This window comes from Ursus arctos, unplaced genomic scaffold, assembly GCF_023065955.2.
Source record: "Ursus arctos isolate Adak ecotype North America unplaced genomic scaffold, UrsArc2.0 scaffold_21, whole genome shotgun sequence".
Classification (NCBI taxonomy): domain Eukaryota; kingdom Metazoa; phylum Chordata; class Mammalia; order Carnivora; family Ursidae; genus Ursus; species Ursus arctos.
Window position 1 is genome coordinate 11,546,826 of NW_026622886.1, and position 13,543 is coordinate 11,560,368.

The window sequence follows — 13,543 nt, forward strand, 5'->3', positions numbered from 1 at the left end:
CACAGTATGACAAGTAAATCCTGAGCTATATATTCAGAAACTACCAGCTCTGGGCCACCTCAATTCCAATACAGAAAACTAAACTGGGTTCATTTTCCACCATTTAGTATCTCATGGCCTTTTCAGAAAATGTGCACCTTACAGGCAAGCACCTTTCTTTATAGAGAAAAATCTTAAGTTCAGTGTATTTGAGAAAGTATCAATATAAAGAAGACAAACTGGTCCAAACATCAAAGCGCAGGGATAGACCTAAACAAAACAAATTATTTTTGAAGAAAAAAATTTAAGAAAAATAAAATTTTAGGTTGTGCCTATTCCTTTCATAGAAAATAAAAAGGTTCACAACTTGAATGACTTCTATATTTGGAATCTGTGGTGATCAATGTTCTCCAATAAATATTCTCAGCTCTCTGTCTTCCGGAAACATAGCAGGAATACGCTTCCTTCATTTTTGGTTATTAAGGCCATGTGACTGGTTCTGGCCAATAAGCTGCAAGTGGGAGTCAGGAATGTAGCTTTCAGGCCAGAGGCTTTAAAGGATGGGAGACCCTCCAAGCTCTCTGTACCATGGCAACAAACTACACTCCACATGGTGGCTACTCAATCAGCCTGTGTCCTGGAGTGAGGATGATGCGAAGCAAAGGCCACAGTGGCCTGTGGTTGATAATTTAATCCTGGGGTTAGCAAACTTTTTCTGAAACAGGGCCAGAGAGTAAATATTTTAGGTGTGTGGGCCATATGGTCTCTGTCACAACTACTCAAACCCACCATGTAGGACAAAGGCAGTCATAGCTAACACATGAACAGGCATGGCTGTGTTTCAATAAAACTTTATTTATAAAAAAAAGTAGGTTGGATTCGGCCCACAGGCTGTATTTTGCTAAACCCCAATTTAAGACCCTAGGCTTAGGGGTTATTTGTTACTGCAGCATAACCTGGCCTATCTTGACTGATAGAGATTCCCTATCTCTTAAGGATTCTTTTTGTTTTAGAAGAAAAAGAAAGCTCTTTTAAGCTTACCTTAATTTTGACAGTTAGTTCCTCATTTCCAGCAAGAGCATTTTCATCAGTCAGTGATATTAACCTTATCTTATCTAAAGCATCAGAAGCATTTGAAATCAGTTCTCTCAAGAAAATCTAAATGGAAGCCAGATTTAACATACACTTTAATTAGCCTCAAGATATATAAAACAGCAAATTTAATGTCAAACTCGTTTTAGTTCTCTTCTGTACTCTGAAAAAGCACTTGTTTAAAAAATAAAACTTATGGTACGGGAGTGACTTTACTCTCTTGGTAAAGGAAGGTACAGCTCTTTACACATAGGACTTTAGCAACTGCAAGGGATACCTGAACTGGTAAGAGTAGTAACACTCCAGTCTCATACTAGTGATCTTTATGTCTGTAACACAAAGGGCTTAGTTTCTGTGACTGTCCTCAACACTATTTGGCAGACTATAAACATATTTGGAACGGAAAGGACAAAAGGAAAATGTCTATCCACCACCCCCACAGGTATCTAGAAGCAATTTTTATACATACTGGGTATATAAACTGTGCTAATAACTACTTACGTGAAATTCCTACATAAATTTATTATGAAGGTAAACAAGTATGCTATTGCACAGAGAGAAAATAGTATTGCCCAAACCACATGTTGCTTACCTCTTTATTTTTATACAATGAATTAATGATAAGTTTCATCATTCTATTAACTTCAGCTTGGAAGGCAAATTTTTCTGATTTCTCTCTAAGTTCTCTTATTTGGGATGCATTTAATCCATCCAACTGAATAGCCTCTTCCTCTCTAAGAAAAAAAAAAAGTTGATCAACTACTGCATTGCTTACTTAGTTCCCTCCAAAAACACAGGATATGTGGTGAAAGCACAGTGGTCTCACGAGACTGTCTTAAGGGTTAAAAGGGTAAAATGGAAACCTATTATAAAATATTACTAATCCACTATTTCTATTATTTTGCCACAGTAAAACTTTACCACATTAGCACTGAGTTCTAACACTCAGTTCTTAAAACTGTCAGAGAAATAAACCTGACTTTCCTCTACTAAAAATAAAAAGCAAGGTCATACTTATTTATATGTTCCCTCGAACGTGGTACTGCCTCTTTGCCTGGGAAGCTTTGGCCTCTAGTGGTCTACAAAATTGTCAATTTAAGTCCCAAGGGGCCAAATTTGAAAACATTGCTCAACTGAGGGAAATCTTTTTTTAAATTACGAAGTTTAGGGGCACTTGGTTGGTCAATCAGTAGAACATGTGACTCGGTGTGAGGGGTCAGGAGTTCAAGCCCCACACTGGGGGCAGAGATTACTTAAAACAAAATTTGCTAAGTTTACACACTTACTGAATATAAAACCAACCGGTCTTAGGAAAGTCACAGAGCTTATATTCTGCCATCTAGTTATCCAAATAGTTTTCAAAAGAAATTCAACCCATTCTGACCAGTCATTCCTAGGGGCAAGTTTGGAGATACTTAGGGATGAACATGATAGCCCTAACACTTTCTTTGACCATTTCTTGGATATTTAAATTTGGGGTGTTACATGTCATCTGGACCTTTGAAGAAAAGATAACACGCCACTATATTCTACTGTTCGTAAGGGCTAAGCTGTGTAGAGTCAAAGAACACAAACCTCTGTACTACTTCATCATCTGTCCTTGAGCCTTCTCTACTTTTCCCCAGATCCTCTTCCACTGTACCATCCACATCAACTTCATCATCAGCTCGGACTGACCCTGAAAGATTTGACACCAGAAAACTCTTAAACCATCGTTGCTTCCAGTACTTCTTAGAAGATACAATCAAACGGGGCAAGAGTAGGGGTTGCAAAATTCAGGTGGTAAATATGGGAGGTGGGATTGGAAGAATGGATCCATTAGTTTAAAGACCCAGTGTAAACCCAACTTGGTAGATTTCTTATTTAAGTTCAGATACTGAGTCCTCCAGTAGATTCTGAAACGCGGAGGCTGCCACCACGTTCGATCGAAGAGCGGCCCTCGGATGCTTTATAAATAAAGTTTAGCAGATTGATACCAGGTCCCTTCTACAGTCACACGTGTTGCGTGCAGGCCGAGGCAAGGCCTCCCAACTGACCATGCCGAAACTTAAGACCTTCAATATCGCAGGTCGGAATACAAATAGAATTTGTGCAACCACTGGCGAGAGGAACTGAAATCGGGCCCAACTGAGCGAGGGAAGAGAAGTAAAGAGATTTTGAGATGTTAAGAAGCTCGAGCAAAAGTGAAGCTAACACGCTGACACTGCCTTTCTTCTGACTCAGGGCCCCACACTCCGCAGTCCAGCACCTAAGAAAGGAAACCCGCGTTCTGACTCGCAGACTGGATGCGGGGGTCCCCAAGCTCAGAGGGCCAAAGGATCCTGCGTCTGGCGAAAGTCCTCCGGAATGGGCACCCGCAGGCTCCCGGGGGACCCGGAGCCCGAGAGGCGCCCCACCCCAAGTTGGTCGAGACCTCTAAGCGCGAATACTAGGAGATCTGCAAGGGATTTAAATGTTCTCGGTTCTCGTTTTTCTTTTCCACAGAAAGTATAGTGTGCGAACTCCCCTGAGCCTCTTTCGAGGAAAGGGGATGGATTCCCCTCGGCTCAACGGAGGCCCCGTAATCCCCCTCCCAGGCTCAACGCCCCCAGAACCTTCGAGAAGAGGCCGCGCTTGAGGAGTGGGGGCGTCCGGGGGCGCCCGGTTTTCTGGGATCACTCACCGAAGGTCAGCAGGACGCAGCAGAGGCCCAGCACCCACAGGGCCCTCATGGCGCGCGGCCGGTGAGAGTCTCAAGTCCCTTTTGATCGCAGGAGCCGCCTCCACCCCCCACCACGGGGCTCAGACGCTCACACCGCAAGCCGCGCGGTCCGCCCACCACCCCCCAAACAGGTCGGGCCGCTTTTCACCCCAGCCTCTCGAGGGCGGGGGACGGGAAACACGAACCCACCAATGGTGCCGCACCACGCACCCCCTCTACCCAATGGGGACTCGTGGGGGGGACCGCAGTGTACCAATCGGAGCTGTCCAGGTGCGGTGCCCGATGCCCGAAGCGTGGCTCCCTCCGATTGGTCAGCCGTAGCCTCTCTTCTCCAATCAAATGGCTCCGCGGGCCCCTCTCACACGGAACCGCCCCTTTGCCTGGGTAGCTTTGGCCTCTCGGGGAAACGGCCCAATGAACGTCAGCACAGAACACATCCCTCGTTTTGGAGAGGTCGCAGAAGAACCACTTCCGGATCCTTGAATGCGTTTATTCCGTGACCAGGAGAAACGGTAGTCATGGCAACGGTTCTTCGCTTTCCCCGTCTACGCTTGGGGTCACGTTGGGAATGATTCCCGCGCGCCTTTTCGCAGTCAGCTTTCTCTTTGGTAGTGCATCCCCGAGAAGAGAAACACGTGAGATGTTGAAAATCCCCGGAGTACTTTTTAGATGGAGGTGGTGAGAAACTACAGTTCCCGGCATGCAACGTAACAGGGGGTACACTGTATTGAATGCTGGGAATCGTAGTCTTTGGCTTGTGAACCAGCTGCGTAGTTTAGCCCTGCCGCATTTCCCAAAGTGTCTTTGCGTGAATTACGCGCTGCGTGTTTTAGAATTTACGTCTTCTTCTGATTGTAGTAAAGGTCTTTATTTATTCCAGGATTCTCCAGGGTACACAGCCTGTAGAAACAGGCCTGGAAAGCTCCGACACCTTGGCCGCGGCCGCCTTGTGTTCGGGGGGTCGGCCTCTATGAGTCTGGGCTCCGCCTCCGGCTGGTAAACAGGAATCTGGCTTCTCGTGCGTCGTTTGGGGGGCTGCCGCAGCCCCCGCTGCCTCTCAGTGTTCAGTGGCCGGAACCTGCGGCCTCCCTGGTCTGGTTTGCAGGAGAGGATAGTGGGGCTTCTTTCTTTTTTTTCCCGTGAGGGAAATTGAGAGCAACTTTGATGCCCTCAACTCCTCAAGTTCAGAGGCGGTGACCCGCCGGCTGCCTTAGAATCCCTATTGTTAGGTGGAGAACGTGTTGGTAAAGTTCGCTCTAGCACAGAAAACGAAAAAAAACCCCCAAAACCTCGTTTACCCCGGTGCAAGAGGAGACACCTGCAGATATTTGAAAGCAAAACCTTTGGGGCTGCGAACGGGAGGGTGCGCGGCTTTGTAACTTCATAGAAATACCTACTCAGCATTTAGAGACACAAAGGACCAGGTGTCTTTCCGGCGAGGGAAGTCCCTCACCCTAAGCTTGCGCCTCTGGAAATATTTTCTGTGTCTATTTAACCTAGTCTTTACATACTTCTCTCCCCACCCCAACTCCGACTTTGTGTCCAACAACACTCCCTACCTTGTTGCTTCCTCCAGGAAAATGGAACTTTTAATTTGTTTTCAGATGTTCATTCGAATTCCTGAAAACAAGCTTTTCAGTGACAGGCTATCATAATCTTTTCGCAACTTCCCCTATTTAGGTTTGCCAATCTTAATTCTGTGGTTGGTGTTTACACATTGTGGTGGTGACTTATTTACATCTGCTCAAATTACCAACATTTGTTACTAGTAAGCAAAGGATACCTTACAAAGCTTTTTTTTTTTTTTAATGCTTTTGTGCTTGTACCTTTTTTTTTTTTTAAGTGTGCTAGGGTGAGAATTACATTCAGAAATCTCAAATAATTGCATTTTTGTATATTTTAACTCCTATTTATTTTTTGCTTTTAGAAAAGATGAGTTCTTTCACTTTTCTGCGTTTCACAACTCCTTCACCTCTTTCTCTAGCTCTGAACAAGTAAGCAACCAGTTCTGAAATTGCAAATTCCATCTTAAGGAGTCAGCGGTGGCTAGTTCGTGTTGCACCTGGAGGGAACTGAGAATGAGACATGTCCTCCAAAATAGATACATTGCTTGTGAGTAGACGTTTCATCAGATGGTGGTGGGAATTTATGAAGGCTTGGCTCTGCCCCTTTAAGACAGGATCCCTGTCTTTGCGCCCTGTGCAGGGAAAGGGCAGCTTATTAGACCCCAGCCTTGCTTTTTCTCACCTGGGGTGCCCACCTCTTCTGACCTTTTACCCATTATTTATTCTCACTTCCCATCTTGGTCTAGTTCCTCTGGAACTTAACACTCCAGGCTGTTACTAAACTCCCTACCTTTGGATCTGATTCCCTTGCTTCCTAATTCTAGTTTTTCCCTTTGACACTGTATGTCTATGGACACTACTGGAAACAACTACCTTTGTTGTTGTTGGTAAGTCTCTTCTTGGAAGAGAAAACCATACCGGCGAAGGGGTGGCATTATGGGCAATAGATAGCTCACCTGGTGGACAGGCGTAGTCCAGCAGTGAGGAGGCAGGGGGAGTGCAGACCAGGGAGAGTAAGGCAGGAAAGCAGTTGGAATTAGGGAGCTTCAGGAATGGGGGTGAGCACCAAGGTGGGTTTGTTGGTTGGTTGATTGGTTTATTCATTCATTCATTTATTTATCCAGCAAGTGTTGATTTGGTATGTGCCAGGTGTTATGCAAGGTGCTGGCTGCACAGGGGTGAGGATTATAGATATGGTCTCTGCGGAGCTTGAGCAGATATTAATGGCGGAGTTGCATAAGTGCTATATCTTATCTGAAGTGAAGCAAAGATGTAAGAGAATGAGTGCAGAAGACTGCGGAAGGGACTTTTTGGAGTGATGGAAGTGCTTTTGATTTTGATTTTGGTGGTGGTTAAATCACATGGCGGTAAAACTCTACACTTAAAGAAGAGTAGATTTTGTTATATGTAAATTATACCTTGATAAAAAAAAAACTGAAAGCAACTATCATTTTGAACAGCAAAACACTAAAACCTGTTTCAGTAGGAATCAGGAACCAGACAGACATGCCTGTTTTTGTCAGTATGGTCCCACACTGTTTTGGAGGGTCTAAGATAAGAATAGGAAGTAATTGACATTAATTTTATTTTGGAATTCCTCCTTATTGGTGAAATAACTGTGTATCCTGGAAACCCGAAAGACTCTAGTTAGGGAGAAAACATTATAATGAGTATGAAAATCTGGTAAATTATTGACTATAAGATAAATATATAAACACCAACAGACTTGCTCTAAACTTGCCAAAAGCACACAGAAGTGGAAGTTTAAAAGACTTCATCTAGGTGGCTCAGTTGGTTAAGTGGCCGACATCTTGATTTCAGCTCAGGTCTTGATCTCAGGGTTATGAGTTTAAGCCTCACATTGAGCTCCACACTGGGCATGGAGCTTACTTAAAAAAAAAAAAAAAAAAAAAATCCAGCTTAGAAGAAAATGAGAGCACCTGTGAGGACACACGAGGGATGCAGGAAACCTTTGCAGATTGGGCATCCAGAAAATACAACAGAAAGCCTAGGGTGTTTACCAAGCCTCCTGCCTGCTGAGCCCTGGAATCCAATTTTTGTCTTTCTAGCGCTGGTACAATGAGGCGGCCGCTTATCAGTATTGCGCTTTCTTCCAAGAATATAGGCTCTGTGTGGCATAAGAATCAGCAAGTACTTTGAAGGGAAAAGCAACAGAGAATGTAGGGCTCACTTCTCAAAGCTTCCTTTCTTTCTGGAATCTTGTCTCCTCAAATCCTGATGCCTTTAAACAAGCTCTCAAGTATCTTACCTAGCTTCTCTAGCTGTTCTGGCGGAAAGGTTGTCTGCCTCACGTTGTCCGGCATAGTAGATTGTACCAGGGGATGTGTCTCCGCACAGCCGGCACCGAACTCCTTTGTCCTATTTGAAGGTTTCGGGAAAAAAAAAAAAAAAAGATTTTAGCTAAGACATTAAACAGCCATAATTATTTTCTTATGTTAACTTTTGAGTGGTTTTTCGTTATGTAATGTTTAATGTTTCCAACTGTAGAACTTGTATTATTTTGGCTATAGAACAATGAATGTGTTTCTAAATATTTAATGTAATGGTAGTTTACATTATATCTCATTTTTGACTAGTTTTAGCTGTGATTTTGGAATATTTGTGATCTTTTCCCTATACCCTGTCCCAACTCACACTAAATTATCTTGCTTGAGAATTGACTTTGGATTTATAAAATGTTTACCTGAATTTGCTAATAAAATCTCTGGGTGCTGTAACTTTCTTATGCAATTAGAAAGTTTAAACCTTTTTTTTTTTTTTTTTAAAGATTTTATTTATTTGACAGAGCGAGAGAGCATGTGAGAGTGCACAAGCAGGGGGAGCAGCGGAGGGAGAGGGACATGCAGGCTCTCCACTGAGCAGGGAGCCCTAAGCGGGGCTCCATCCCAGGACCCTGGGATCATGACCTGAGCTAAAGGCAGTTGCTTAACTGACTGAGCCACCCAGGACACCCCCCCCCCGCCCTTTTTAAGTAGGCTCTCCACCCAACGTGGAGCCCAGTACAGGGCTTGGACTCATGATGGTGAGAATAAGACCTGAGCCAAGATCATAGTTGGACACATAACTGACTGAGCCACCCAGGTGCTCTTAAACCTGTTTTAAATTAAATTCATCTGTAGTCTTATAGTTTCTATTTTATTTTCTATTAATTAAAAACAAATATCTCCCCAGAGTCTGCCTTAGAAAAATAGGTCAATTAAAAAATAGTTGTACCAATTTGCAGTCCCACCATTGACATTTTAAGAAACTTAAAAGAATCTGGGGCTGTCAAGGGTAAAATTACCAAAGTTAGAACCTGCGGTCATTGTGGGTGGGGAGCAGGGGGTATGGCATTTGAATATAGAAATTTCTAAGCCTTAAAATATTGAGAGAAATTTCTTTAAAAGTTCAGAGGAATTTTTGACTAGTTAATAGATATTCTCATAACTTTTAGTTACAAAGTACAGTGATACATGGAGTAATGCTGTTGAGGCTGCTTTATCACAAAATACGAAGGCGAACATTTGCGGTAAAGGTAATACTAACGTTTACAACAATAGGAATAGCAAACATTGAGGGCTTAATGTGGACCTTGTAGGTCATAAATACATTAAGCAGCAATAATTTGCTTAAGAAATCTGTTGGGAAGGATATTTCTTTATGAGAAGTCCATTTTAGCAGTGTTAAAACAAAGTTTTAGCACAATTAGGTGCTTATTATGCAAAGTCTCATTTAATCCTGTCACATGGGTGTGGTTGTCATTTCCAGATGTACAGGTGCAGGAACTAGTGTCAGAGTTATATGACTCCAACACCCGTGTTCAACCTCCGGGAGTATACTCACTCTGATGCCCCTTACTGCTATCAGATGGGCCAGGGGCAGATATTAAATAACTTTGATTCCCTGGCGCGGATGTTGGACTTTTCAATTCTGCTTCAGTCTTTTTGATTAGGCCAAGAGAAAGTTAGTTTGGTACAAGTTTGTCTTACATGTCTCTCTTATAAGTACATGTTAATCTATTCAGTAAAAGAAGTGTATCTAGAATTTTTTCACACGGTTTGCTTTTTAGTGCATTTATTTTTATGGCTACTATCTATTTGTGGCATATGATAAGGGTTTTGCACTTATGGTAATAATGAAGTTTCTAGTTAAAATTTTTTTTGTCTTAAATTGTTTTAAAAATTTAAAGTCATGCCTTTTCTATATTTTCCATCCACTCAAAAAGAACTCCTTCCATTTAGGTTCCTTCTGCTCTCCCCTCCCCTGCCTCAATCTCGTATTTCTGCAAAACCTGGGAACGCTCATTATTAGCAGTTGTAGAGCAAGGTGTGGAGATTATTATTTTTTATTTTATTTTATCTTTTTAAAAGGCTTTTTAAAAAAAGATTTTTATTTATTTGAGAGAGAGCGTGCAGGAGCATGAGCGGGGGAGGGAGGGGCCGAGGAACAGGGAGCCTTTATGGCCCAGAATGGTGGTCAGTGAACATCATTTAAAGGGCCAGATAGAAAATATTTCAGGCTTTGTAGTCAAAGCCTGCTCATAGCCTCAACTGCTCAACTCTGCAGTTGTAGCACAAAATACATAATATATGGGGCGCCTGGGTGGCACAGCGGTTAAGCGTCTGCCTTCGGCTCAGGGCGTGATCCCGGTGTTATGGGATCGAGCCCCACATCAGGCTCCTCCGCTATGAGCCTGCTTCTTCCTCTCCCACTCCCCCTGCTTGTGTTCCCTCTCTCGCTGGCTGTCTCTATCTCTGTCAAATAAATAAATAAATAAAATCTTTAAAAAAAATACATAATATATGAACGGGAATGCTGAAATCTCTATATTAAGGGTTTGTCTGTTTCTCCTTTCATTTCTGCCAGTTTTTGCTTTGTTTATTTTGGAGCTCTTGTTGTTAGGTGCATACACTCTGAGGATTGCTCTGCTTCTTGGTGGACTGACTGCTTTATCATTATGTAATGTCACTCTTTATTCCTAGTAGTACTCTTTGTTCTGAAGTCTTCTTTTTCTGATAAACTTCTCTAGCTCACTTCTCTCTCAGGATTCACACTCCCATCCTGTCTGATGTCTAAATCTGAAAAAAGCTATTTAATATATTTTGTCCAGTTTTCTAATTTTCTGAAGAGGATAGATAAATCTAGTCCCTATTACTCTATCATGGCTACAAACAGGTGTTAAAAATCTCTACCATTGCTTTAAAATTTTTTTTTGAATTCTAGAAAGGTTGCATGAGATTTTTTATGTATTCTTGTATTGTTTTTCTTTTTATCTGTTTGTATCTTTTGCTTATATGTCTACTAGGATGCCAGTATTTTTTTAGAATAAAGATAGATTTATTTGTGGCAAGTAGTTTTTACAGTTCATTGGTTGCCTTTTAAGTTTTTTCAAAATGTAACCATATCTGTCCATGTTTTGTGATTTCTTCTACAGCTTATAAGTTTTGGAAGTCCTCTCCAGGTTTGATAAATATTTAATTATATTTTCTTTTCATTTAAAAATTACATTAAATTTTTTCATTCAACAAATATTTACTTATCACCCACTCTTAGCCAGTCATTATACTAAGTGTTGAGGACATGGTAGAGACCAAAATAGAAATGACCTCTGATTGCATGGGACTAGGAGAAGGTAGATATTTGCAAGGGCTGATAATCCAATTCTAGCCTCCTACATGGCGGGAGAGAATTCTGTTAATAAAACATCCATGATACCTATTCTGTCATTTTTTTTTTTTTTTTAGATTTTTTTTTTCGGTGCAGTAGTGTGTGAGCACAGATTAAACTAATTTTTTTTCAAATTACCACCTGTTTATTACAATATCATTTATTAGATTGGTATTTCCACCCATTGATTTAAGGAATTTCATTATCTCTATAATGTAGAGACACTATAATGGAGTCAGGCTAACCTGTGTTTAGATCCTGGCTCTCCACTCACGAGCCAAGTGATTTTGGACATGTAGCTTATCCTGTTTGAACTTTTGTTTCTTTGTCTGTAAAGTAGGGTGGCAATATGATCTATTATTAAACTATTGTGACACTTAGAAGTCAAAGGGTTAACACTTTTTAAAAAGGTACTGCATTATACTTGTCAGGTATTTGTGATGAAAAATTGCCCTATACACGGTAACATGATGTTTCTCCTTAGGTGGAGGCAAAAAATGTAACCAAAAAAGCAATGCTTGGTAAGGAAATGAGTTGCATTAAGAAAAAGCTCATAAAAGGGGTCATTTTCATTTAATTTTTTTTGCTTCTGAGCAAGGTGCAAGCATATCTACATCAGCATTGGAGGGTGTGTGTTTCATCATTAGCTCAGTGGAATTGAATTCCCGGCTCATGTAGGTGGATGGAATTTGTATGAGTCTGCTCAACTTAAGATAAAAAAAAAAAAAAATCACAGAATTCTTTGAAGGTCTTAGATCCCAACTTCCTTGTGTCTCTCAGATGCCAGGTGCATTACTGGTCTTGGACCTTGTGACACTTTGATATCTTCTTATTATCCTGACCTCAACTTCATACCTATTCATTCTTGCTTCTGGTCTTGGTCATGGGTCTTGGCTAATTCTGCTTCTAGATACATGAGGATCCTTCTCTGGGTTTGTCTTCCTTTTCACACTCTCAGGAAGTCCCCTTGCATGATTTCCAAATTTATAGGGGGCAGAAGTAGCAGTGGGAGGAAGGAATACTGGGAAGGTGGAACGGTGGGCTGGGAAAAGGGGAGAGCCTTGTGTCTAGTGCTTGCTCACCTCGTGGTTCTCAGCTGTTCAGCAAAAGCTTTGGGGGAGAAGAGGGGAAATGTGAACTTCCTTTAATCCTAAAATGAATTTTTTTTTTGTTTTTCAGTCTTAAACTAGATTTTCAACTCTGATCTGTCCGTTGGTTGGCACCTCTCACCTTCACATGTCAATAAGAAAGAAACCATTTTGGGGAATGTTTTCGAAGTGTTTGTAGCTAACATCATTAGGAGGAAGTCTTAGATGCAGTGGAGGTCGGCAGCTATGCCAGAATGAAAATGGTTATATTTTAAGCACGATGTCATCCCCTGAGCAAAGTGAAATAAGCCAGAAGGCAAATGTAGACAGGTATGCCCAGTTTGTTTTAAAGTTCCAGAAACCCATTCAGCCTTACATCTGCTCAACTCTGAATGATTTTCAAGAAGAGAGAGACTTTTTGGCAAACTACATCTTTCCTCAGCTTAATGAACTCTGCAGTTCCCGGGGCACATATTTCAAAGCTGTAGACCTGAGGTGGTCAGCGTTGATGGACCCGCCGCCCTTATCCTCCAACCTGTTTAGACAGCATTCTTGTCTCCACTCCCAGTATCTGAAGCTCTGTCTCGACTACGTGAACAGCTGCTTTCCCTTTTTCATCTGCATGCTGGGTCAGACATACGGGGACTTTCTCCCTGACCACGTGCCTTTAGTATTCTCCAAAGCAACTGACTTGTCAAGTTTATCCACAGTAGAGCAGAATCTCTATGTTGCTGCAAAAAATGGTTATCCTTGGGTCCTGGAGAATCCCAACTACAGTTTGACGGAGTTTGAGATCATCCAAGCAGCATTTCTGAATGAGTCTCAATTTCAGTATTTTTACTTTAGGACCGGAACCACGCTGCTGAAGACTTTAGGTGAAGAAAAGGAGAGGCTGTCTTCAGGCTCTCTGAATGACGAAGAAAAATTAAGGATCGGAAAGCTTAAGGCCAAGATTATTAGCAAAGGACTCCCTGTCCGATTTTATAAAGATCTCCCTGAGTTGGGTGAGCTGGTTTTCAAGGACTGGTCAATTGTGATAGAACAACTTTACCCAGCCACTTTAATGATAGAAAATATGGGTGAGTAACTATGGAGATAGCTAAGTCTATTTTTAACATAAAGTTAATATGTTTTGCATGTCTTCCTTGTAAGAGGCCTTTTGAAAATTGCAAATGTTCCCTAAGCATTTAAAATTGTGACCATATATCTGTAACATGCATTTCTCCATTTGAAGATTTTTTAAACTGGAAATAAGAGCAAATAAAGGGTCATGGAAGATTATTTAGGAAGTCCAGGAGCTTGGAGAAGACCTAAAATATCTGGCAGTCCCCCCAAGGGACATTTGGCCTCGTCTGAAGTCATTTTGGTGTCAGAGTTGGGGGGGAATGCTCCTGGCACCTTAGTGGTTGGAGGTCGGGGATACGGCTAAACATCATTCATCCTTACTACTC

General features: G+C 41.9%; 2 protein-coding genes across 2 annotated transcripts in view; one reads left to right on the forward strand and one right to left on the reverse strand.

The window, feature by feature from the left end:
- Positions 1 to 4,055, reverse strand: part of HSP90B1 (heat shock protein 90 beta family member 1) — a 17,784-nt gene extending 13,729 nt beyond the window's left edge. Inside the window, exons 1-4 of the mRNA XM_026499788.4 lie at positions 3,734 to 4,055; positions 2,647 to 2,749; positions 1,664 to 1,805; positions 1,021 to 1,137 (exon numbers count right to left, since the gene is read on the reverse strand). Of these exons, the coding sequence (XP_026355573.1) occupies positions 1,021 to 1,137; positions 1,664 to 1,805; positions 2,647 to 2,749; positions 3,734 to 3,782 (411 nt within the window). The 5' untranslated portion in view covers positions 3,783 to 4,055. The remainder of the gene's footprint in view (positions 1 to 1,020; positions 1,138 to 1,663; positions 1,806 to 2,646; positions 2,750 to 3,733) is intronic.
- Positions 4,056 to 5,644: 1,589 nt separating this feature from the next.
- The window catches only part of LOC113255961 (putative tetratricopeptide repeat protein 41), a 36,981-nt gene continuing 29,082 nt past the window's right edge, over positions 5,645 to 13,543 (forward strand). Inside the window, exons 1-3 of the mRNA XM_044384481.3 lie at positions 5,645 to 5,884; positions 12,184 to 12,422; positions 12,939 to 13,171. Of these exons, the coding sequence (XP_044240416.2) occupies positions 12,373 to 12,422; positions 12,939 to 13,171 (283 nt within the window). The 5' untranslated portion in view covers positions 5,645 to 5,884; positions 12,184 to 12,372. The remainder of the gene's footprint in view (positions 5,885 to 12,183; positions 12,423 to 12,938; positions 13,172 to 13,543) is intronic.